General features: G+C 40.5%; 1 protein-coding gene across 1 annotated transcript in view; it reads left to right on the forward strand.

Moving 5' to 3' along the window:
- The first annotated feature begins 14,338 nt into the window (after positions 1-14,338).
- The window catches only part of XDH (xanthine dehydrogenase), a 54,911-nt gene continuing 42,729 nt past the window's right edge, over positions 14,339-26,520 (forward strand). The window contains exons 1-5 of the mRNA XM_076334701.1: positions 14,339-14,553; positions 21,417-21,474; positions 23,875-23,971; positions 25,168-25,276; positions 26,369-26,495. Coding sequence (XP_076190816.1) covers positions 14,500-14,553; positions 21,417-21,474; positions 23,875-23,971; positions 25,168-25,276; positions 26,369-26,495 — 445 coding nt within the window. The 5' untranslated portion in view covers positions 14,339-14,499. The remainder of the gene's footprint in view (positions 14,554-21,416; positions 21,475-23,874; positions 23,972-25,167; positions 25,277-26,368; positions 26,496-26,520) is intronic.

Genomic DNA, 26,520 nt, shown 5'->3' on the forward strand with positions numbered 1-26,520 from the left:
CCGTCTGACTTCCTCAGGTGAGAAGGGACAGCCAGTGCGCATTTTCTACCTCTCAAGGGGGAAAACAAGGCACTCTGTCTCTATTGCTGTTCCTGTGCCTGTCGTTGTCTCTGGAGCCCTCCACCTTGGTTCTGGTCCTGACTTGTTGGGAATGTAGTTCTGATACTTTTGTTAAAGGATGCCAGATAAGAGGTACCACCCAAGGTGAAATGTGCCAGTTGCCAAATGAGCTACAACAGCTACTGTAGGTGGTGACTGAATTGCAAAAGTGGGAGTGCATGGTTTTCATCTGCAGGACACTCAGGCTGGAGGAAGCCAGCTGGCTTGATCCTGGAATGCACCAACACTGCTGTGAGGAGGAGAACCCACTGCTCCACACCAAGGAGCCAGACACTGACCATCCCACTTGGCAGATGGTGGTCTTTTCTGCAACCAAGTCTCCTCCATTGAGGTGAGAAATAAGGGAGATGCAGAGGAGCACTACATAGCCAAGGGTGGAGGTCCACTGCCTTCACTCTCAAGGAAGCCAAGGTGGGTATTGATTCAAGACTTTGCCCTGATGGGGCCTGGGGTGTTATTCTGCCAAAAGGACATACCTGTGGATTCTTCATACTGACGGTTGTGTTCTCAGCCAGTTTCCTGGGTTCCTAAGCTGCTTAGGAAATACTACAGGGCTCAGAAAATTATGGTGGAAGTAAATCAGGTAAATCTTCCAAGCTGAGTGTAGAAGTCTAGATGGGGAATGCTTAGCTGTGTCAGAAGCTGACTGGGGGCTTTAACTTGTTGGGTTATGGGAAAAAGTACTGTGAGGGTGGCAACAGAAAGATTAAACTGGGGAGAAAAGCATAGACACAAAGGAGGGCTTTTTCTGGATGCTGAAGACTAAGAACCACTGGAGGAAAACAGTAAACTAATCAGAGGATGGGAAGCGGTGAATAGATAACATGGTACAGGTCTACGTTGCACCAAATGAAGAAGCTGGTTATGCTTTCTTGGAACTAGGAAGTTATTGGGACTGAAGTTACCAGCTGGGGAAAAAAGTGCAGAGTCTGTCAAAATTCTGGATGTGTTAGGGGCACTTTTTTGTTTCAAAAGAGGGTAAAACTGTTATGGAATATGTACTTAGGTTTTATTTCCTCCATGGAGGGAGAAACCAGCTGACAATAAAAGAATGGAAGGTAGTTTTGGTGAGTGTAGTCATGAAACATTCACATGTAGTCATGAACATTCACATTCGCTCAGTGTCATAGAACAGGAGGGAGGGAAAACAGCAGAATTGGATGTCTGGATAAGATATTAAATGTATATATCTGATTACTCAGATATTGATACTCAAGTTTCTAAGTACTTGTTATTTAAATGTTCTGATGAAAGAGCTGCTTCTGCAGTCAATCTTGGTTTTAGAACAATGTATACTTTCTGTCCACAACAGATCTGAATGCCTGAGATACACTTGCTCAAAATGTGTGTTTAGCTTATCTGGGCAGGTTTTAGCTTCTTTTAAACTTCCTTAAAGATCCCCAGCAGTAATCGAAAGGGAAAAGGAATTTCTGTTGATGAAGTGTGAACAATGAGATACACCAGTAAAAAAACCCCTACCACACCTTAGTGAGCACAAGTTTTGAAAAAGTCAAATAGAAGACGTTGCTTTTTTTAGCATGGTCCTTATGAAACACAGCCCAGGAGAAGGAAATGAAATCAAAGACATTGAAGCAATATGTCAGGAAGGCTGTATGAAGGGAGCGGTAAGCCAGCCTTGAGTCAGTAAGCTGCAGAGCAGAAGTAGACAAATGTAAGGAAGGGAAATATGTCATCACATTTCCAGACAAACAACCTGGATCAGAAAGGTATCAACCTTCTTCTGACAGCATGCTCAGAACTTGAGGCAGCAGTGATCTGCTGAGAAGTGTGATTCTGCAGGCTAGCAAGTAGCAGGCGTGGTCTGGAGAGACTGAACCCTATGGCATGTGTCCTGAATCAACCTGGATTTTCAGGAATTCATGATAATCAGTGGAGATCCACAAGATTTAGGAATAGATATTGTAGTGGGATCCATTCAAGAAACTTCTCTAGGGGAATCACTGTCAAAGCATATTTGATTATTCTGTTTGGAAATTCTGAAGGAACTTTTGAAGTCACAGTTGTGGATGAATCAAAGATAAAGTAGATTCTGAGTAAAAACTCAGCTGAAAGGGCTAAGAGTCATGGTCTTAAGGCAGTGATTATGGAGGACTAAGACTAAAAGCTGAAGGAAATGAGGAATGACAAGAAGGAAACATTAAGATCCATCTGTTCCAGCCTTTCCTTTCTTGCACCTGGAAGTTCTCTGGAGCTGGATGGGAAACTCCAAATACCTAGTCATAATCATACATGAGATGTCTGACTGTGTGAACTCTGTGACCCCTGTGGGACTTAGTCTGTGATGTATTTGTAAAGACAGTCCCCTGTTGAACTTGGCTACGTTCAACTCAGAGTGCAAGACTGCCTGGCTCCAAGAGTTCTGTCAGATCAGTTTCCCTCTTGTGGAACTGCTCAGCCCAGGCTAAATGCTATGCTACCTGAGAGCTGGCAGAAGACTCTTAAAACACAAAATATGACATCAAATAAGTGTCCTCTGACATCTCAGTGGAAAAAGCCTAGACTACTTTTTACATCATAACTCGGTACCTCCTCATCAGAGCATTGTCATATTTTCTGAGAATGTTGCCTGCTTGTGCTTTTCCAAGTATGGGTTTTGCCCTATTAAAGTTGGTGTCATCTGGGGTGACTTCTCCTTTCCCTTGAGGAAAGGGAGTTCCAATGCATTGCCATAACTTGCCAACTAGCTCTTTGTTCTGATGACTCTCTTGTAACTCAAAGACGCTTGTTTAAAATAGTGTGAGATGTGGGATAAACAGATCAGCAGTTTAATAATTCTGGAGTATGCAGTGATCTTGAGACATCCCTTATATGGAAAGGATAGAACAAAAATGCTGAATTTGGTCTTGATTTTTTTCACTGACTTGGGAGTCAGTGAAGAGGGTTATAAAGTCTCACCAAGCAATAGTGACAAGAGTTTGCCTTCTCCAGGCAAGAAAATGAATACTATCAATTGTATGCTGATATTTAAATGATTGAATAGTATATGTAACTATGCATATGATATGCATTCTGGAGAACACTTGCAGAAGTTTACATTATCAATACATCAAGAACAATTTGCTGGAATGATTTGTGAAGACTTTTTAAAAATAAAGCCTACAGCAAAACTGTCATCTTCTTGCCAGAACATGAATTGAAAGGGGGAAGGAAAAAAGTTACATGGATTACTTATCCTGGTTTATCTCAATTGCTAGATTTCAGATCCCTTTCAGTTTTTACAATGGAATAAATAGAATAAACAACTATTTTTGTGGTTTTTTTTGTTGAAGTTCAACATTAGTAATGCTGTATGACAGAATCTCAATGAGTATTTTTAAAAAAGTTTTTCTTCCAGCTTAGGAGTTCCATATTTTAAATGAAATTTAGCTTATGCTATGTCTGTTTTTCCCACTGCTTTCCATCTTATGTATAAAAACTAGAAGAAGACAATCAGCTTGCTGAGGTGTATTCTGGGTGTCCCAATGTAACATGTCTCAATTGCATAAATGGATTTTGTAATCTTTTGCCCTGTTGCTTGCACAATGTGGATTAAGTTAATTATTTATAGCTTGTCAGGGCAGCTATTGAAGTGTCCTATGCAATGCAGGAGAAGTTGAATCTGATAGGAAGCCATCCTACTGTGCCTTGTGAGTCCGGGTAGGGCCAGAAGACTTTTTAACTGATAGATGAAACTTAGAGATCTTTTTTCCAGAAAAACAAATGTATTTGTCCCCTCAACTTTCCTGTTCTTGTAGTTTTTTAAAAACTGCTTTAAAAGTGTCTATTCTTCCCTTTCTCTACCTCTTAGCTTTTTCAGCTTTTGGTGGTTACGTTACCTACACGTCTGTCTCATGGCCCTTCTAGAAATAGCGGGTGCTCCTGGACTCTTTAGTTAAGAGACCATCTCAAGTTGTAATGAATAGCCACTAGATGGCATGCCACAGGCTGAGGTAAGGGCAGGGAGATACACTAAGGCTCAATACAGTGTGTATACTTGCTCACTATTATTTATATAAGCAGTGGGATGGCTGAGTTTTTCCAGGTCCTCTTTCTTCTTTTAATGTCTGCTTATGAGAGGGTTTGCTGCATTTGAGCTGGTCTCCACAAAGCCTTGATATGGAGGAGCTGCCATCAGTGGATGGTAAGCCATATCCCACAGCAGGAGTCCTGCTGAGGGCTGTGGGGTGACTAAAGCAGGGCAGGCAAGAGAATTACCCTGCTGCTACCCCACTGGCCATCCCTGCCTGCCCTTGCTGGGCACAGGGCCTAGGCACTGTCTGCCAGGCCCTTGACCTTCTCCACAGTCCCGCCACTGACCTCTCGAGCTGACCAGCTCTGGGATCCGCTCCCTCTCCTCACCCAATAGGGGCCTACTTTTTGCTAAGTCGCTGCTGAGTCAGGCTTTCACAGATCAGCAGACCCTGACCATGAAAGTTCTTAATTTTTTTTTCCTTTAGTTTATCCTGAACATCGTGTCATCTTTCTGCATCCAGACTTCCTCTGACGTCAGTGTAGGTGAGGGATCAGGGACAATTATGTTTTTTCTTACAAGAAATGCTGACCTGAACACTGGTCAGGTTAGGAGACCTGAGAAACTTGAAGCGTGGGAAAAATATCTCAAAATCAAAGATGTCATCAGTGGTGCCCCAAAACTGGTGGGTACTCAATTTCATCTATACATATTTTATTAGTGGTTTTAATGTAAAAAGCATTTCTTGTGCTGAAGATTTTCCTGAGATGCAAGGAAGAGATGTGAATAACTATAAATTAAGCCATTCAGTTTATATTTTAGGAGACTGCAGCATTACTTGAGTGGCTGTACTCACTACAAATCTTTATCCAAATAAGATATAATGGACATTTAGGAGTTGTGATAACAGAATATGCTTTGAGCTCTCTAAACTCTCCTGCTCTTGGAAATTCACTGGATTATGCATTGTGGAATAAGCTACTCTATAGTTGTTTCTTATTCCAGAAAACAAAACAAAACCCTTCCAGGAAAATTGGTAGTACTTGTGTTGTTGTTCAAGCTTATATTACTTTCATGCCTTTCAGGTCAGCGTGGGAAAACAGTCTAGTGTGTTTGCTTTTCTTTTAATTGATCTTACTTTGACTTTGCATCCTTTTGCTGGGGCATCTGTGCTGGGAACTGTAAACAAAGTAAAGATATGTACATGCTATGTTTCAGTCAACAGGGTATAGGTTCTGGGTTCAGATTCTAGTCTCAGTGAAAACAGTGGGTGGTTTCTCACTAGGTGGAATTATTCAGAAAACATTTGATGTTTATTTAGCTTCTCTCCCACTGAGTGTACTGAGAAGGGAGCTCAGCACTGAGTACTTTTGAAAATTTCACCCTTGGTATCATCACTGTTTGTCCTGCTGTTCTGTCATGTTGTCTAATTTTTCTGTACTGCAATAAATTTCTTCTGTAAGATGAGAAACTCAGACTAGCTTTTTTCCACATAGAAATGAGAAGTGTGATGTGTAAAAAAAAAAAAAAAAAAAAAAAAAAAAAAGGCTGGTTTTCTAAGAATGTTCCTTTTAAAAGGATGATTTTGTGCACTTTAATCTAAAAGGTAGCTATAAAATATCTGAATGTCTTTTTTATCTAAATATTGGTTCTACTCATAGAAAAGTGGAGACTACTCAATGCATGACTCCAATAGATGGATCAAACCGGGGTTTGAAGGCCAGCTTGGTTAAGGTCTGCATCTCATAAAGGAAGAGGCAAGTACAAGAAATGGACCCTGCCTTCAAAGAATAAAATGTAGCTTCCAGAACAGAGTCCAGTGAAAGCCTGTCTACCATCACTTTTTGCTGTTTCTGAAGTAGTAATCATCATGTATCTAATTGGCTGCCACTCCTTGATCTTATGGGTGTTCTGCTAGATTGTGGTTCTTCCCGTAGTCTGTAGGTGCTTTGTCTAAAGTGGAAGTGGTGGAGCAGAGACTGGCTCTGTGCTCTGAACTGGCAAAGAGGCTGACAGACTGGAGCCTTGTTCTTGATCTTTGTTCGCTGTCACAGTAAAAGTGGCTGACAGTGATAAACTTCCAGACTAGGGTGATTAAATGTAAAAAGTAAAATCTATGAACACATGCAAGTATTAGCTGACCAGTGCAACAGGTAAATTCACTAAAATAAAGATCTGATTAAAAAAATTGCTTCTGCCATGCACAGCTGTGATATGGGATGATGTGATGATGGGGGAAAAAAGAGGTTAATTCAGATGACCACTGAAGTTCCTCAGGATCTGGGTATTTGTTATCAATGGCTTGGTGTTGATGATGCTAGAATCCTGTCAGTTCTTAGAATCATAGAATCATTAAGGTTGGAAAAGACCTCTAAGATCGAGTCCTACCATCAACCCAACACCACCATGTCCACTAAACCATGTCCCTAAGTGACATCTTATCTTGTGTTATTTCAGCTCTCAGTGCAGGTTACTCTCTGTATTTTTGTGCTTAATGTTGTGTAAGACATGGAATATGCAGCAGATTGCATGTTACAGGTTCCACACTAGTCCCTCCTAAAAGCTATTATCTGCTGCAGTAATCACCATAAAAATAATAAGAAAAGAACTAGGTCTTTCCTCTGGGCTCTTAGCCTATTTTTTTTTTCTTCAGAGGCTTTTGTTTTAGACTGTAAGCTTTGTGGCACAGAAACTGGAATCTCTCCCTCTTATTGGAAGTATTCTATTGTGATAATAAACCAAATAATATAGGACCACTGCTGCAACTCTCCTGGGACAGAAATGTCAAAGTTTTTATGTATGGAATCCAATTTAGGATTGGAACCATCATAGTCTTCAAGGGAGATGGATTTGAAATTCTGGATTCAACTCCACTGTTTTTATTTATATAGAATACTTTATACTTTGTTCAAGGGAATAAAAGCTTTTTGTGTTATCTTTAAAGTGAGTAATGTTCTCTACTCTGACCACTTAAACTTGAGATGCTTTGTCTCGATCTGATTTATCTCCTGGAAGGATCACTGAATAATCATTGCAAAGAAACTGTGGCTTTACTCAGCAGAAACCAGTCAGAGGTATGATTGGACATTCCTGTATTGCTAGTAACAGAGATAACAGACAGCAGAAAACAACTAGCAGTCTGTTATCAATTTCTACAGTCCCAACCTTGTTAAACATTAGGGCACACTTACCTTGTCCTGGGAAAAGCAGCTTTGAGGATTCCTATATACACACATCTTTATACCCTATCTTACTCTTTCATCATTTTTCTTAAGTATTTTTCTAAGCTGTTTGGTTAAAGCCCATCTTATCTTAATTTAACAAGGTTGTTAATTGTGTTTATATCAAGATACATCAGCAGCATTCTGCTGAAAGTACAGGTATATCTGTACTCTAGTTAGGTGTCTGCATTAGTCATGCTATTTTATTGCAACAGCCCTGTAGCTGGTTTGTTGGTAAATATCTCAACCTCATTTTGCCTGCTTGAATTCTGCAAAGTAACCTTCTGCCAACCCATGAAAACTATCAGCGCTATCTTTTGTATTCAGATATAAAATAATACAGGATACAAAATAACAGTGGGGGAAACCAGTTTTATTAAAGAAGGAAGCCACTCCAATTCAAAAGGGAGATGTAAACTTCGCTGTATTTGTCATCAGGTGGTACAAAGGGCAGTCATGGTAAATGGTCAGAAATATTGGGCATCTGTAAGTTCATCATGCAAATATACGAAGAAGTGTAATGGACGGAATACATTAATCTCTTTTAACTGGTTTCCAAGTGAATTCTTGAAACGTGGAGGTAACCTTGTTCTTCATGAATTGGAAAGTGATGAAGATATAAGATTTCTGTTCAGTGCCTTTAAATCTCCATACTTGGGCATAAAGTCTATTACTGAAAGCAGCAAGTCTGACTATGAGGTACTATGTTTGAAAATAAGCCAGGTAATTAAGAATGTCTCTTCTGAGTCGTCAGGGATTCATAGACATGTTGAAGATGTGCATCATTTCAGGCTTTCTATGTACAGTCAGCTTTCTTCCCTGTCCAATCTTAATAAAATAACTTTGGGAGTATGAAGGCTTTTTCATTTCGGGTTGAGGCTGTAGGATATCAGGAACATGACTTAAGAAAAATCTGTCTTTTGGACATGAGGTAGGATTGCAGGGGAAACACAGGACTCGAAATAATTTGTTTCAACTTCTGTAATATATGCATAACATTATCCAGTTTGTAGGCTGTTCAAGGTTAATTTTGAAAGCAGTTAATCTTTCTTTCATGCACTGCTTCTCTTGGAAGGGTGTTCTTCAGTGTTACTGCTATAATGTTTATGGCTTTTCTAATTTTCACCTTAAATAATTCATGCTGAGTTTATAGCAATTGCCCTTGAGCCAGCACTGTCCATGATTTTCCGGTGGGGCTTTTTCTTTCCTGCCTGATGTTTGTCTGTTACTATTACTTAGTGGCAAATTATTTAAAATGAGTTGGTTTTGAAGAAACATCAAGACAGTCTGAGGGATACAAGCTGACCATGATGGCTGTAATTTGAGACAACTAGCCTGTTCCAGTGATGATGATGGCATCTGCTCTCCTGCATTATACTGGTAACAAAGCTCTTCTGAAATTCTCCGGGGGACTGACTTGCCATACTTGTGCAGTCTAGATAAGTCTACTTTTGACAACTATCAGCCATCTTAATGGTAGAGGCTAGTTGGGAGCTAGAAGGAAATCATAGTACAAGGTACTAAGATGTACAGGTCTCTGTTTAGGCAGGGTCTGTGAAAAGAGGCAGTCTTTTTCTTAGACAAACTTAAGTAGTTGGAGAATGCTCACAAGCTTTTGGCATACAGATCCTTCCTAGACAGAACAGTCAAATGTTAGGTTGATTCAGGAAGCCTTTTTTGTTAGCAGAAGCAGCTGTGGAGGATTTCTTGTCTTTTGAACAAACCGTCCACCAAAATACTGCATTCTAAAATGACAGTGATTACCAGTGAGATATACAGGGCAGCCAGAGGACTTGTGCAGATGCCCAGACAGGTTTAGGACAGTATATTAAATATAAATTTACATCATATATAAAATCATATAGATAGTATCAGATTTTTGACAAGGAGCCATACGCTAGACTGCATCTGGTGTATAGACAAGAGAAAACTAGACTTAATGGTCTCCTGAGCAAAATTCATCCATACCTTCACAGGGGCAGAAGAAAACAAGTGAGGCAGACCTCTATGTAGAGACACTCCTGTGGAGAAAAGCAGTGGAAAATTAGCCACGTGCTATGCAAGCTAGGTATGGGAACTAGCTTTTACTTATTTAGACTGGTCCAGAAGCGCCTACTTGCCTGCTCAGGGATCTTGGAATATCGGGGTATTATTTGATGCCAGAGAGGAGGTGCTTTAGCAGCTGTTCAGAAGAATGAAGAGCTCTACATGGTTGTTGCAGATGCCCCCCCACCCCCAGCCTTTCCTCCCTGAAACACCCACTGGAGACAATGCTTCCACCTGTGACAAAGACAGCAGCCAGTCTCTGCAAGGGGACCCTGCTTTCTGGTGCATCCTGGGACAGAGTTATAATGACTAAATACAAAGGATACTCCTAGAATATCAGCAGATGAAGAGAAAGAAAGGCCAAGAAGAGAGATTAAAATACCTTACTCATTTTATTGAGTTAGATTATCAAGAAAGGTGTCTGAAGTTTCTCTCTTACTTGCTTCCAGGGTATCATAAAAGACAAGCGATAGGTGTCAAGTTAGCTGCTGATGAAGACAAGGAACACATTAAAAAGCCTGCTTGAAAAGAAGTTGCTTTTCAGGTCAGATATCTGAAACATCCTTTGTTTGGTCCACTGGAACTAGGTTATGAAAGAAAAACTGCAAATGAATTGAAACAAAATTCTTGCTTTGCTAATTGTTCTGAACACTAATGACAACCAGTACTTCTCAACAGAAGGCAGAATTAGCTAACTTAGTTCATTTCTTCTTGCAGTCAGAGGAAGCCAGGTGGTAGGACTAGGAAAAGAACTATAATTAAACTCCACCCATCTTCAAATGCAGGTGAAGAGATCATAATTCATGAAATGAATCCATACAATTAGACAATATTCATACAATTATAAGCTGAACACTGAATGATTAGTGATTCATAAATAATGAGCTAGTAACCACTCACAAACCTCAATGAGGATATCATGGTCACAAAGCAAATATAAATTGGATCTTTTTCAAACCTATATCTGTAACCAGAAAGGAATTTAGACACCTCATAAAGTGCATGAAACCTATGATTGTTGTTTTTACCCTGAGAAATGTCTTTGAAAAAATAAGCAATACCTTACTTTCATACTCATGTGGCAATTTTATGGATTTTTTTTGTTATTGCAAAGTAATAAGTTTACTGCCTGTATTAGGATCCTGAAAAGATTGCTTTTCTTTAAGATCTTTTGGGAGACTTTGCCAATGAAGTATGAGTGTCCCTATCCAGTCAGATAAGTCCGCTTATTTCGGGAGCCTGTCTTCAGGAGTGGTCAATAGGTGATGCCAAGGGAGAACAGACATCCTCAGGCAACACTCTCTGCCTTCACATTCACAGTCTGTAATCAATACACTGTGATTTATTTTTTTCTTTAAACTTATACAGAGAATGCTCACAACAAAGCAACGCAACCACTAATAGTTTATGCTCTGAAAAGGAATCTTTAAGAAGTAACGAGAGATGGTGTGTAAAGTCCTAACTGACCTGGTATGCCCTCATAGTTCAGCAGGTGGAGACCTCTTGAGATCCCTGAGAAGAGTGCCAGTGCATGCTCCCGAAAGGATATCTGAAGGATAACTGAAGAGGCATCTCCAGATCTAAAGCAAACAAGTCACTTCTACTTCAGCTGAAAGATGCTGTCCACATGTTTTAGCAACAGTGGATACTTTATAAATTTGTAGAAGTAGTCCAGCTATTAGAGAGGGGCAGCAGGCACACAGAGTTAATGTGAAAACACTGGAAGCTTGATAGATGGGGTACTGTATTAAAGCACTGGCTTGGGACTTTTTCTTTACTACCTGCTTTACCAAACTGTTCCTCATAAATCCCTCCACAGAATCCTCTTCGGAGCTACCTGTAATTTCTTCCCTCTTAGTACTTCCCTGATTAGTACTTAAAGGGGGCTTATAAAAAAGATGGGGGCAAACTTTTTAGCAGGGCCTGTTGCGACAGGACAAGGGGGAATGGCTTTAAACTAAAGGGGGGTAGATTTAGACTAGATATAAGGAAGAAATTTTTGATGCTGAGGGTGGTGAAGCACTGGCACAGGTTGCCCAGAGAGGTGGTGGATGCCCCATCCCTGGAAACATTCAAGGTCAGGTTGGACGGGGCTCTGAGCAACCTGATCTAGCTGAAGAAGTCCCTGGTCATTGCAGGGGGGTTGGACTAGATGACCTTTAGAGGTCCGTTCCAACCCAAACTATTCTATGATTCCTGCAGTAGGAACGTGAGAACAAAGCAACAAACCTTCTCACGTTTGTTTGTTTTAAACCTTTTCCTTTATTACCTCTGGCATTGGTTTGTTGTTGTACCTTCATGTGTTTACCGAATTCTGGTGGTAAATTCCTTAGGCAGGAATGGTGTTTCCGTAAATTTCACTGTATTGAGCTATGCATATGATCATCTGCAGATTATCATTATGATTGCAACAGCCAGATCTGCAGGATTAACCAGTCAGAATGAGAAAAGCCAGCTGCTTTTTTTTATTCTTGACTAATATCAATTGCTTTCTGAGCTCTTTAATAAGTAAGTGAGACTGCACGTAATTTTGAACTTCTAAAACGTACCCATCTCTGAGTTATGAATGGGCAAAGGGATGATTTCCAAAATGGGAAATCTGCTAGACTTTAACTGACCGGTAAATCAGAATACCTTGTCTCATAACCAATTTGTGTTTGATTGACAAGTTTTTATTTTTAGCTCACTTAAGGGAGTATATGCTAATGGAGATCATCTTATGTTCTAGGAGTTTACTGAGGGTTTGGTTCCCGGCCCCCCTCCCCACTTTCTTCTCTGTCATTTCTGGTAATCCTCTGTTCTGTTTAGGGTGGGATTTCCAAAAATGATTAAGAGACTTCAATAGCATAAGCTCTCATGCTCCGGAGTTTAGAGGATTTGGAAAATTTCTGTTCTAGGTGTCTTGGTTCTTTGCATGTGAAATGGGTATAGTAGTAGACTATCCCATCAGGGTGGTGAGAGAAGGAACGAATTCGGTATTGTGTGATCAGTGACACTGTTGAGATTAGGTCTGAAGTTTTATATTACTGTGTAATCTACATATAGAGGTCACTACCATGGATGTGTTTATTTTTATATTACATATATAGTAGGTTGATGGGTCAAAAATAAACATTATGATGGAATATCATAAGATGCTGTTCACTGGTTTAGCAGAAAGGGATAGTTTAGCTATAAGGTTATCACTAAGGCTAGGCAAAAATTTGCACATGGGATTCCTTAAACATGAGATGACGTGATCACAAGTGTTCTTTAAACGTAACAACAACATCGTGCATTATGGAAAACACAGATTAAGAAACTAAGCATGTTTGATTTTGGTGTTAATGCTGTAATGGCTAGTTGCTTTGAGATTGCTGTAACATGCTACCTGTGGTTATGAGTAATAATTGTTATTTAAAATATTACAAAACTATTTACGAGTACTAAGCTTGTGTACACTAATTTAGAGATTGATGCTTGCTACGTGAGGGTAGCACTTGTGTAAATTTGCACATAGATACAAAGCAACAGAGCTGAAGATTTCTTGGAGAAAAGTGTCATTTTTCTAATACTCTTATACTGCAAAGTGGGAGGTGCCAGACAATAGGTGTCAGTACTGGTTCAGCTATGCACAACTTCACTGCAAATGTGGTTAACACCAGCTGCCTTAATCTACAAGCTTGCTGTGAACTATACTTTCAGCAAACTGAATGCCTGTAAAGAAGTGCTGATACAATATTTGACACTTGTTATAAAATAGCTTTTCTAGGGGATAGTCTGGGCAATAGAATACGAGTCAGAAGATAAAAGCTGGTAAAAATAATGTATTGTATTCACTCTGACATATTTCCAAAATACTGGAGGAAAGCCTGTTTCTGAAAATGGTAATTTAATTAGGTTTTGTTGTTTTGTGAATTGTTCAGAGAAGTTCCTGGGAGGGACACTGATGTAGTGCTTTCCCAGGGATTTTAAGAAAATTAAAAAAAATAACTGAAACTAATAAGCCTGGTATGCTGAAGAAGGAAAGCGAAGTTACAAAAATCAGAATGGAGCAGGCAGGATTAACTACAGTGCGAGGAAACTTCCATGAGACTTTGGAATCCTGCTGTTTTGTGGAGGAATTTTAAACTGGAACTAGGGATTTAGATATTTTGTTCATGAAACCAATGCATGTCATATCTAGGGGTCTGTGGACAGTTCTGCGACAACTTTGGAAGAAAAAACAGGAAGACGTAAACAATGCAAAATGTACGGTTGTGTAATGGAGAAACCAGAAGAAACCACCACCAAGGAAATGGAAGACAAAAAATTCTTCAAAGAATTGCTTTCTTTTGTGTTTCATTAGCGACATGCACCTAAGATCCAGGATGTGAGGATTAAGCCAAAAAAGGTAAGTCCAAAAGCTTTAAGAGCCCAGTGAAAACATTATGGTCTTAGCTCAGCACCTCTTTTGAGGTGCTGGATCAGTTTCAGTTCACTAGAATTGCTTTTATCTGGACAAATGCATACCTGTTTAAATTATGTCCTCACAGGTGGAGGACACTGTAGCTTTAAAACTCTAAGGGAAAATACTGAAATAGTCTTGCAGTCAATCTACTAGCTGATGTGCATGTATCGAGGAGCTTTTAAATAAGCAGGTGCTCTCATGAGAGACCTCTGCATGGTAAATGCCAGGTGCATGGCTATGCACAGAGCAGGGAAAACGGCTTTTTCTTGTCAATATTCGGTGAGGGATAGTTGGGAGAACGCCCCCCCTCCCCTGGAGTTTGCGTTGTATTGCAAAATACAGTGAATTCCTGGCAGCCGTTGCAGTGGCACACTCTGAGTGCCCCAAGCCTGGCAGTATAATCTAAAGGGAATGCAGTTGAGTTGTGATCTATTGCTATATAACAGGGGGCGGGTCACTCTGCTTGTTCCAGCTCCTTTTCTGTCATTACTGCTGCAGAAGCACCAACCAAATGCAGCTGGCACGCCTCTTCGTTGGCTCTTATATAATATGGGGTTTCACAGGGCACTGATGTAGAAATCAAGTCAAACATTCTTGAGGCAGACTCATATTACTTGTCGTATCGCTGGTGCTCACTTCGCTGTGGGGTGTAGGGCTGCTTTCGGAAGGGTGGTCTGTGGCCCTATTTGAGTGAATTTTGGAAGGTGTGCAGGATGGCTCCAAACGAGACAGGGGATGAACTTGTTTTCTTTGTGAATGGTAAAAAGGTAAGGAAGATTCCAGCTTTCTGTCCAGCTTGCTCCTGGATTGTGGCTTGATTACTTACTCTTCTAGTCATCTTTTTCTTCCTCTGAAGTTTTCTAATACCAGCACAATTGCCATGACTTTTAAATATTAAATTGTGAAGACTATTTATTGCTTTGCTAAATGGCTTTGTCTCTTCTTTGAATAATTCACAAGGTAAAGTCAAAGAGTAGCACAACTATATAATGTTTACATTTTAGATTTGTTGGCAATAATTTACTGTAATTCTGAGGTACCTGCTTTTAAATAAATGTGCACTGACTTAATACAGGCATTTCTACTAGAAATAATTTCAGTAATTACAACAGATCTGGAAATGTAACTCAAATGTAAGCATCCATATATAATTCATATGTTCAGTAAGTAATTCTGACATTTGATTTTTTAAAAGGGATTTAAGTAAAAAGTTCATTCTGTTTACATTTAAGAAGCTAGAAAACTCTTTAAAATCAAAGCCCATTAACTGATACTGTTTCCTAGATCGACTGCTGACAATTACCTAAGAAGTGACTGTGTCTCACAGGAGGGTGGGCTGGTCCTTGCACATGCTGGGCAACTTTGAACAGTTTGTCCCAGAGCCCCCTTTCTCAGTTTGGACTTCCCCTGGCTAGCATTGCAGCCTTGACTCTTCAAAAGCTTAAACAAGTCAAGGCCGCCTCTTTTTTGAACTGAGTACCAAGTTAGTTCTGTTTCTGAGCTCAGCTCAGTGCTAATCTTGCCCTGCCACCTTCCCCTTGCCTAGATACTTGGGCAGGGAAACTTGTGCCAAAGCAGCTTCCAGCTGGGAAACTTGGGGAGGGGAGAGGGTTGCATATCCACTGTGTACTGGGGAGCTGAGAGTTTGTGGACCTTCCCTGTGCACTGCTTAGGGGTAAATCACGTGCAGCACTAAGTTTGGGCTAGAGAATTAATTTTTTAATCCCTTGAGGGATCGCACAATGTTCTTAGTTGGTTAAAAAGCTCTGTGCCCTGCCCTACAGACTGGCATAGGATTAATATCAATTTTGCTTTTGTTGATCTTTTGTGCTAATTTAATCAAGTGTAAATGTGGATAAGATTGTTGCTACAATTAGGGTGTTTTAGTTATGAATTTGGATCCCAAACTGGATTGGAATTTGCACTTTCCAAGGTACTAGAGCATTTGATATCAAAGTTTTGTTTTATCTAAGTAGCAATAGTTAGGTGAAGAATAAAGTTTACCTGGTATGGATTATAAGTTAGTCAAAGAGCTCTTGAATGTAATACTGATATAGAACCCAGCCCTGGTTCTGAAGTTTTATAAAGAAGGATGACAACTGAAGTTTTGCTCACACAGATCAGTAATGGTTCATATGTCAACGTTAATTGACATATCAGCCATTCATTGTTTCTAGAAGGAGGTGACAACTTGAAGCTCCAAGTTAATCATGACTAGCTAATTGAGTCTGGTAATCGAGATTGTGAAGCAGTGGCACAGGATGATCTGTGAATTTCATCTGATGAATTTTCTGCTGTGATGGGCCCAGGTGGTATACCATTAACTTGTTGTCTTGCTCTGTGAAGGTTTTAGTGACTTCGGACCCCTCCTCTGTGAACCCCAATTTTTAGAGGGTGAACTGGGAGCTTTTTGAGTCTTGCAGTAGAAGGTTGCCACAAACATGTTGGGCAATCCAGACCCTGATACAGGCCAAGTGTATTGTCCTGTTTTCTTTTTCTGGTATGGTCTAATGAAAGAGAATTGTAGTACTGGTGCCAGACCAGCTAAGGTTCAAAACCAATATGCCACTCATGGTAGGTATGAAGAGTTTATAAACAAATTCCTATATACATTTGCAGCTGGTGCTTCAGTGTTACTTGGTGCTCAGGTATTACAGGAGCACTGCTCTGTGTAAATTGGTAGAAAAGCCCTTCTTCCTGGAAGAGACTCTTGGCTAACATGCAAAAGTGTGTATTAGTCAAAGTAAGAGAGAAGAGACTGAGCTGCACAGAACTGGTTCTGTGGGACTCCCTTTTATGCACGTGGAGTGAGGCAGAGAAGGGAAGAAAGAGCAGCCTAGACCCTGAAGGCTAGCAGCAGAAGACAACCAGTTCCGTTTTGTATCTGCTGTCTGTTCTTGCTATGTCCTGGAGCTAACGAACATGTTGTGAATGGCGTTGCCCGTGGTGCATTTCAGCAGTTTTTATGGAACTGTAGTTCCTGTTTACAAAAACCACATAGAATCATAGAATAGTTTGGGTTGGAAGGGACATCTTGGGGCTGACCTTGTGCATGCGTAAAGGGGTTTATCACAGTGTGATCTTGGCAGTTATTGGCTAAAAAAAAAAACCCACCAGGGAACCATTAATACTACCAATGGTATCAACTCATTCCATGTGTCAAGGCTGTCTCAGCATCCTTCCTTGCTGGCTCATGCAACCGGCAGTGCTAGCAAAGGAGTAGGTTCCACTTGATCAGAGAGGAGAGGGCTTCCTGGGTTGTGCTCTACCCAGAGCCTCACTTTTTTTTCTCCTCCCTTTTTGGGTGTGCTGCCAAAGTGGCTTGAGTTACACCCCCATCAAATGCAGGTTTGAGAGAGAGAATTGGACTCATGGGGTAATCCCATCTGTGGCAACAAATGTGGAGTTTGTTAGGACATTTCTGCACGTGAGAGGTTATGTGATGGAAAGGGTGTTGGGAAGTGCCTGGGCAATGCTGATGAAACAGCAGGTAGCAAGTTAGGATATGGCTCCATCCATCTGGAGTCCTGACTAAATATTCCAGTTAATTCGCTGCAAAGAATGTGGTAGGATAGCATGGCCAGTGGGAAAGGTTACTGCTGTGTGAATTCGTGACAGCTTGACATTGCTAATGGGCTGCTGATATTCTGTCATAGTACAAAACTGCATGATAAGAGGTGGTTGATAAGATAGGGACTTTCATGGCAGCAAATCTCTTGCATTAGCCCAGTCTGCAATGTTGTCAAGAAAAGCCTCCTCAGAACAGCTGAGCATATTTCACATTCAGGATTGTTTATTTTAAGCACCTGTTTACTTCACTGGGCATAAAGCTTGGCACACAACTAATGCAAAGTTATCTTGATAGTCTGCCTAGACTAGAATGGAAAACAACACATGCAATTTAAAGCTAATAGTGGCAATTTTGTTTTCCTCAGCTGACAAGTCTGTCTCATGCATATGTAGCAAGTAATTTTAGTTCAAACACGTGGAGTCAATATTTCTATTTCTGTCCTGAATGGTAAGAGGGGTTCTATGCTGGAAGCCACATTAGACCGCTTCCAAAGCCTGTGGATGTTTGATTGCAGATGGGACCAGCCAAAATACAGGATTTCTTTGAGCTTTGGGACCCTCTGGGTCCTACATAAACAGTAAACGACAAGTTTTCAGTGTGCTGGTTTAAAGCAGAACAAAATGTTCTCACGACCAATAGCAGATTTACATTTTGTGGTTATATTCAGTTTGTTCATCTGTGTTCTAATCCTTTTCCCTGGTAAATGGATTTGAAATCTCTCATTGACTTCGGGAATACACATTCACAGATTTTTAAGGTCCTAGGGGACCTTTACAGTCAACTAGTCTGGCTTGCTGCATGGCAGTCTGGTTAAAACCTTTCACCTTCTCTTCTTGCAACTAATTGAGTGTCTAGGGGGGACTAGTGATTGAATGGGAACTTGTCATTCAGAAAAGCATCTGTTTCTCATTTAAAGACCCTAGCTGATGGAAAGCTTAGCATGTTGTTTGGTAAACTAGGAAAGTTTCTGTTTTCTTTTCCTTTTTGTTATTCTATTTACCTTGCTCAACTATTGTTCTTTTAAATTGAAAACTCCTTTCTTTAACTTTCTGGGAATACTAATTTAAATATGATGCTTTATGTTGTAAAGGCAAAGTTATCTGAGTTAGTGGAAGGCAGGTAGCAAAGACAGCAAACAATATTTATTGAGATCCAAGTTTTGTACATGAAATCATGGGGAAGTGAGCTCAACACCTCTCTGGACCAGCCCACACTCTAAGAGTGTAGAGTACTGCTTAGGAACTTATTCCGTGTAGTACTTAAAGCTTGAAGAACTGTAGGACCAGGCTGGGCTCCCTGCTGAGGTGATCTGAGTATTTAAGATTCCTAGAATCAGTAGACAAAGACTAGATGTGTAGTACAAACACAGCAGTACAGAGCAAATTTGTTGGGAGTCATTTGACTGTCAGTATCCCCCTAATATTTCCTGCAAGGTTTCTTTCTGCATTTGATTAATATTTAAGCTAACACACGCAGTAAAATCTGTCAAAATGTAGCCATCAAACTGATGTATCTGACAATATGACATTTGGTTTAAAAAAACCTAAAAACCAGTAACTGAGCAAAAAAGTAATGTTTCTTTAATTGCAATATCTAAGTAGGTTGATCCTACTCCCACTGAAGGCAATGGATATAATTCAGTTTCCTTCTGTACAAGGACACTGGGGAAGGTGAGCAAGAATTGTTTTGATGGGTAAGATACTGAGCTGTGAATCATATTGTTTTGGGCATCAGACAAGAGAAGATGTTATCCCCACCCACAGGGTTTTAAAATATTTTAAGAACAAATCACAGCAGGTGATTGTAACAAACCACTGGAGGAATGATATGTTGGAGGACAAAACCAGCATCAATGACAATGAATAAACGGCAGGAACAGTAAAGAGTTCTTACTCTGTAGCCAGCAAGAGAGACTCATAAACAAGCATCCCCTCACCAGGAATCTGAGTACAAAGAAATGACTCCTTGCTCTCTGACGTGTGAGATTTGGCTTAATCCAGCATGTCCTCCAAACTCTTACCCCTTATCTCCCTCTGATCCCAAGTCTCTGCCAGCATTGCAGATATACAGCTACAGTGGAGTAGTTTGAAGTGACTGAAGTAGGAATCCTGGGCTATTGGTTTGAACAGGATGAGTGTGGGTTATTCAGGACATGTTCTACTGCATAGTGGGAGCTGCTTTCTGATAAAGTTGAGCAAAGGTTTGACTTTGGGACTTAACACATGCTTAAGTACTTCACTAAAAGTGTGTGGAGCTGAGTGGCTAAATGCTTTGATGAAGGAAGGCTTGGCCCGTGTTTTCTTTCTTACTTCCTGAAAAGAAGCCATTGGGCCAAACTTAATTGCTTGGTTTGAGTACATAATGGAGTGCTTTTTGGATTCTTTCAAGAAAACTTCTTGAGACCTTTTCTTTGACCTAAGCATAGAATAATCGCAATAGTCTTTAACCATCTGAAAAACTATTCTGGAGCTTTTTCTCTGTGCCTGGCTATCTTGGAAGCTGCTTTGGAAAGGTTTGCAATGGCCATTGGCGTAGCCCTGAGGAAGAAACTCAGCTTGACAGTGAGGGTATAAGTTGCTGGGGAAGGCTCTTTGCCTGTGAAATGGCTGTGAAAGGCCTTTTGTCCATGGGACGCTCATAGTCACAGGCATTTTTGGAATTACCTGCTCATGTCTGTCTGTTTACCAAACTACTGCAGAGGGATGTATGTGCCTACTCTGAACCAACTGGTCATGAGAGCACCACTGTATGCTCTTACTTGTTTCTATGCATCCAGAAGGTGAGGGAACCTCTGAATAGCAGCAATGAGTGCTGCATGGTTTACAGTAAGACATCCCCAAGCTAGAAGAATGAACCCTGTTTCCCTGTAGATTATCCCCAGTGCAGGAATGAGATGTGCAAAAAATGACCAGTTGTGTTTTGTAGCAGCAACTTTACTGGATAGTTCTAAAAACATGGACTCAAATAGGAAGTATTGTCTCTTTAGAATAACCCTGTCACGTGTCAAAGGCATAAAATAGAAGCAGTACAGAGGTTGTGAAGGTTTCTTATCAGTAAGAAAAAAGTCTTACACAAATGACCTCTGTTTCAATTTGCCCTTCAAACTGGGAGTGTTTAATTTAAATAAACTGTAACCATTGTACTTAGGACTTGCACAATGTAAGAGCCTAGAACACATGATTACATTCTGGCACTCAGTGAATTTGGAAAAGTTTCCTGACACTCTATTAATAACAGAAAAAGGGGAAGACAAGCTCTGCAGCCATGTGGAGCCAAGGGTAGAACTTTGGTTTCTGACCATCGGGCAGAGGTTGAAGTAAAATCTAATTTTATGTCTAATAGATAACTGCTAATAGTGTTGTTCACAAATAGGATGGAGCTGACTCAAAATGTGCAGAGAAAATTTCTCCTTGGTTGGAATTTCACATTCACATGTTTAGGATGGCTACTAATGTAACACTGATTGATTTAATGTTAGCAGGGAAGAAAGAGAAACTACAAGATGATTAGTACTTGCTCTCTGCCCTGCAGCAACTGTATTGGTCATGTTAGGGTTTCCTCTGTTTTTTTCCTCTGCAAAGTCTATTACTGATGCTGTTTCTGTCATTCTGTTTATCTGCTCATTTTCTCTGTCTCTTCTAGTAGTAAGAAGGAGAAGGGACAGAGGTCAGTTATGCATCATCAATAAAGATGAGATACAATTTGGGGAGATGTCAGGAATTCAAAACTCAAGTACAAAACACAGTTCTTTCTCTCAGCTCACTACTAATTCTGTTTGCCATTTTTGATGAAGGGTTTTTTAAGGTTTGCCTCAGTGTGCCGTGGCTGAAAAACTCTGATGTATGTAATGCATATACTTCTCTCTGTCACGATAAATTCAAGGAAACGTTGTGACTGGATATGTGAGCAACATTGCTGAACCTAGTAAGGGGAGTTAATCAGTGGTTCTGCTCCCTGCTTTGGAAGAGAAGTTGCAGAAAGACCAAACTTTCTCCTTCCAACTAATGTATCTGTGTTGTAAAGCATTCTGTGTGTAACAGTACCTTTCCCTTCTTGCAGGTGGTGGAAAAAGATGTGGACCCAGAAACAACTCTGCTAACCTATCTACGAAGAAAATGTATCCAGTGTCAGAAGAAACTGCAGAAGGCTTTAAATGCCTACACCATTTCATAATTGTTTACTGTTCTGCCCGTCACTTGAGTGCTAGGCAGAGCTTGTGCACAAGGGTATAGGAGGGAGTGCTGTGCGTGGTCTGCTAATTCTTGCTGGCAAAGATTACAGCTGGTATTCCAAGCTTAAACAATAGCAAATGTTAAATAATATACTTTAATAAATTATTTAAAGTTTATTTAATACTTTAAAGGGAAAACTCACAGAATTGCTAGGAATTGAAAGCAATATTGAGATGACAATAAAATTAGAGGAAATTTAGGTTTGTTCCACACAAATTGTAAAGGATTTTTTGGCCAAAATATTACAGTCACTTGAGCTGCTTGCTGTATCATCCAATAATTTGGATATTACTGGAGAGTTAATATCCAATAACTTAATTATCCTGTGGCCTATCAGATGACCCAGGGATGCAAACTCAGAGGCAGGGGTTCTCACCATGTACTGCGGGCATGTTTACACGAGCGGATGCAAGCAGTCACGTTTCACTCCTGTTTGCAACTGGTCAACACATGAGTCAGATTAACTTCAGGAGCTGGGTAGCTGTTACTGTGATGACCAGGCTGGCTATACTAGGTCTGGTTCAGTAGGTAGTGTCATTCCATGTTTTCTGAGTTTTTGTCTGACCAGCTGGGTGTCTATATATGCCAAACTGTTCACATCTGTGTTGGTGTATTCCTTAAAAAGAATCATGCAAACTTATTTCACGATGCTGCCATGTTTTATTTGTCTGGGATCTGAAAGGAGTACGGGGATATAAATCACACTCCTCTCTGGGGTTTCCAGTAGAACTATCAACAGCCCTATTTTGTTTGAGTGTACCTTGGGTGGATAAATTTCAAGAGGAAAAATAAGTGGCATGACTCTTGTGCCTGTGTGCACTTCTTACCACTAGACCTTTTATGTCTAAGCTTGTTAATATCTAATGCAAATAGCTTTGTAAAGAGATGATCGGAGCCCTTCAAAACCTTCTGATCTTCTACATGAACATTCTGGTGAACTTATTTTGTAGATGTCTGGTTAGGGTCAGACAAATACTTTGAGAAACGTGTTTTATTGAGGCAGATTAGCACTGTTGTCAAGAGAAACATTGGATGGCATAGGAAAGATATTTTTGCTGAAGCAGACACATGATTGTATGAAAAGTAGACGTGGTGCTTAGGGACATGGTTTAGTGGTGGACTTGGCAGTGTTAAGTTTACAGTTGGACTCGATCTCTTCCAACCTCAATGATTCTATGATTTCTATCATTCTATGAAAATAGTCAGTTCCAGAATCTTTGCAGTGAAGGTAAAGATGATTTGAGTTCCCTATATCATGATGCCTGTTGCTTTTCCACAGGCCTAAGTTGATTATCTCAGCACAGGCATGTGTCCATTGCCAATGAAAGCAGCTGCTGTTTTCCCACCAAAAGTCTCTCAGCATTGGCCAATCCTCTTCACAATAAATAACAGCATCTAATTACCTTCTAATGAGTGAAGGAACCCAAAGCAGATGTGACCCAAGGAATTGTCTTCTGAAATCCCTTTGCGGAACATTTGATGTAATGCCTGGTTGTAAAGTACAGACATGCGCTCTGCAGCCTGTGGAGGAATCATCTTAGGCCAGTCCATACACCTTGTGAGTTCCCAAGTGTCTGTGCAATGGTTCTGTGCATCTCTGCTAGTTCTGGCTCTCAGTGTCTCCCTCCTGTGATTTATGGGAACCAGGCTACTGGGGAGTGTGCTTGGCTGGTTCTGTCCCTAGCAATGGGAAAGTAATCAAAAATGGGGCCAAGATTGAAGCTAGGGTGGCCAGACCATGACTCTTGAGATGCAGGTAGTTTGTGAGCAGTTCAAGTGCAGCTCCCATGTCAGTGCTCAACTGTGTGACTTGTAGCACTGTGTGACTGCCCTGCCTGGGTGCCTTCTAGGTGGTAGGAATCACCAGGTGTAGGAAGAAGTCAACCAACACTGGTGAGAGGTGCTGAAGGAGATGTCACCATGCATCTCAGGGATGTGGCTGCATGCCTGAACAGCTGCTGCTCAGCAATTACTGAGTGCTTTGTCTCCCTTATGTAATTTCCTTTTCTGAATCTAATGGAAAGCGGGAACTGTTGGAGTTCAGAAATTTATTGTTTATTCTAAGAGTCTACTGAAACATGGACTGCCTCCCTATTAGGGCTTTGGGTGTTGATCTCAAAGCTCACATGCCAGCATTTGAAACTTTGCTTATGTTAAATTAAGTTAAGCAGAAAAAATGAGTGCTTGGTTTCCAGCAAGAACTTGTTGCTAGGCCTTGATTGATAACTGTTTGAGCAGGCTTCTGCCAATACTCTTCGTGTTTTCCTTGATTCCTGTTCTCTCAGTGGGCCTATGTGGTACCAAACTAGGCTGTGGAGAAGGTGGATGTGGTGCTTGCACTGTTATGATATCCAAGTATGATCCCTTTCAGAAGAAAATCCTGTATCCTTTGCAGTCTGAACTCTTCAGCAGAGAAATGAAATGGAGACAGATCCAGGTTCTTGACATTCCAAACGTGGTACTATTTAAAAACAAAAAGTTATGTAATGTATGTTTCTGCCAAAACATAATTTTTCACTTTCAGAACATAAACTCAGAAGGCTAAGACAAGAAGGTGTTTTTTCCTACAGCATTGCACAGTGCTGATAGGGAACTATTTCATTGTGCCCTGAAATATCTGCACTGACTCTAGCATGCAGGCTATTTGCCTTTTCCTAATTCAGAAAACCTTTATGTTCCTTTCTTGCAATGTAATTTTTTGCTGTGATGACCCGAATGATGATTACTGTGATAAAATCTTTATTGCTATTGTATTACTACAATAATCTGGTTTCTGTATGCCGGCAGATATTAACTTTTCCTCTACTTCTATTGTAACCTTCAGAATGACTCTTATTTCCTGAGAGATAAACTTTCCTCCTGTTCTCTAATTAATTGAAGAGCGAAGCAATGGAATCAAACAAAAAGGGGAATGGCGAGAGAGGATGAGGCAGAGGCCTCAGTTTATTTTTACTGTGGGGAATGGAAAGCACTGAAGTCTTGGATATATTTGGAATAATGCTTGGAGATGCTTTAACTTGGGATCATCTAATTTAGTGGTTCTGCTTAGGAACGTGGCCTTGAATAGGGTATCTTTAGGGTCACTATTCTGTCTTGATAGAAATGAGATAAAGTAGCTAGTTCCTTTAAGAATTTTGGCAACAGTATTCTATTTTACCTTCAGCCTGGACTTTTTTCCCCTGTGTGACCATCTAGAAAAGATTTCCCAGGTAAAAGGCTAAGAGCTCTTTGTAACTTTGCGAGTGGGCCAGGCTAGCTGTATAACATCTTGGTATTTGTAGTCTGCCCCTATAAATTACTTACATGCATTCTGTAGCTTAACGTGCAACGAGGATGTTTAAAGTTATTTCTAGGTCAAATCCTATGGTGCATACTCAGCTTAAACTTCAAGGGAAGTTGATGAGAACTTTGGCTGAGTAGGTGCTGTAGGATTTGGCTTGCAACTAATACCTATAACGCATCTGTTGAAGTTCTATTGTGTCCACTGCTACAGTTTGAGTACTCTTCAGTCCACCTGTTCCCTTTTTCCTTTGTTGAGCAGCACTGTCAAATGAAATGACCTTAATTTATTATTTTAGCCACCATACTGCCAATGCTTGCCTCTTCCCTGTCTGTGCCCTGCATCATGTAGCTGTAACTACTGTTGAAGGCATAGGAAACACAAAATCCAGGCTGCACCCAGCCCAGGTAGGCTATTAATACTGGTAACTTTAAAACCCTCTATCCATGTTTTCTTCTTCTGTTAATTAATCCTGTTCCAGGGTGTTGGGACCTCCATCCTAATGTTAAAGCAGGGAGTTTGACTTTCCACATGAGCAGTCTTTACTTGCAGGAATGACTAAGTGACAGAATCAAACTCCTGGGTGAATGCTGCAGCTCTGTTATGCCCTAACAAGTTAACTAATGTTGTCCTGGCTGAATTGCTAATGCTTTTGTTCTAGGGCTACGTGGCTGTACTTGGTCCACATCCAAATCCCAGGAACTGGGAAGACTGATGTTGTGGTGAAAGCCTATATAGTGACTTGGAGCCAGGAAATCTGAGTTAGGTTTTGGCTCTCCTATGGCCTTCCATGAATGACCTTGGTTTCTTGTCCTGCATAGTTAGGAACCTTCCCTGCAATGGTGCAGTAAGGTTTGGTTCAGCAATGTTTCTGGAGTCCCAAAATATTCTTGATGGGGAGGAGTGACAGGAATGTGAAGCCTTGCTCTTCTAGCAAGGTGTTATGTACTTTTTATGGAAGCAGTCTTACCTCAGCTTTGTCAGAGATACTGCTTCTTTAAGGGAAATGATGATTCATCTCAGTTTGTACAGTGGATAGGACTTGTGCCAATATCTGAGACAGTAAGCAACAAAGTGAAAAATGTTAGACACATGAATGGATGGCAGCTAGCCTGACCTTTGTTTGCTTGTCTTCTTTTCCCTGCCTCCTCTGAAGATTCTAACAGCTAAGCTTTGAAATTCAAACTCAGGTCTATACAGGTAGCCCCAACCTTTCTAGCATGGTAAATCTGAAGAACTCCTGATCTCATTGGAGGCTTCTAGTTGCCTTCAGTTACATTGGGAGTTCAAAGCCTAGTTGCAAACTTTTCAGAATGTTCTCTTCTTTGAAGTCTACTTCACAGATTAATTGTCCATCTCATCAGAGAACATCTGATGATAGTCTTAGCTCCTCTGGTGAGATTTTGTTTTGGTTTTTTTTAACAGAGATGTTAAAAACAAGTACAACAATGAACTCACCTTGATATTATTAACTGATGGTTGTTGTTACTTTTTCTCAGGAGAGAATAGCAAAAAGTCATGGGTCCCAGTGTGGCTTTTGCACTCCAGGCATTGTCATGTCCATGTATACATTGCTTCGGAACAAACCCGAGCCCAAAATGGAGGACATAGAAGATGCTTTCCAAGGTAATACTTATAGCCCTGCAGAAAT

Source organism: Aptenodytes patagonicus, chromosome 3 (assembly GCF_965638725.1).
Source record: "Aptenodytes patagonicus chromosome 3, bAptPat1.pri.cur, whole genome shotgun sequence".
NCBI classification, from domain to species: domain Eukaryota; kingdom Metazoa; phylum Chordata; class Aves; order Sphenisciformes; family Spheniscidae; genus Aptenodytes; species Aptenodytes patagonicus.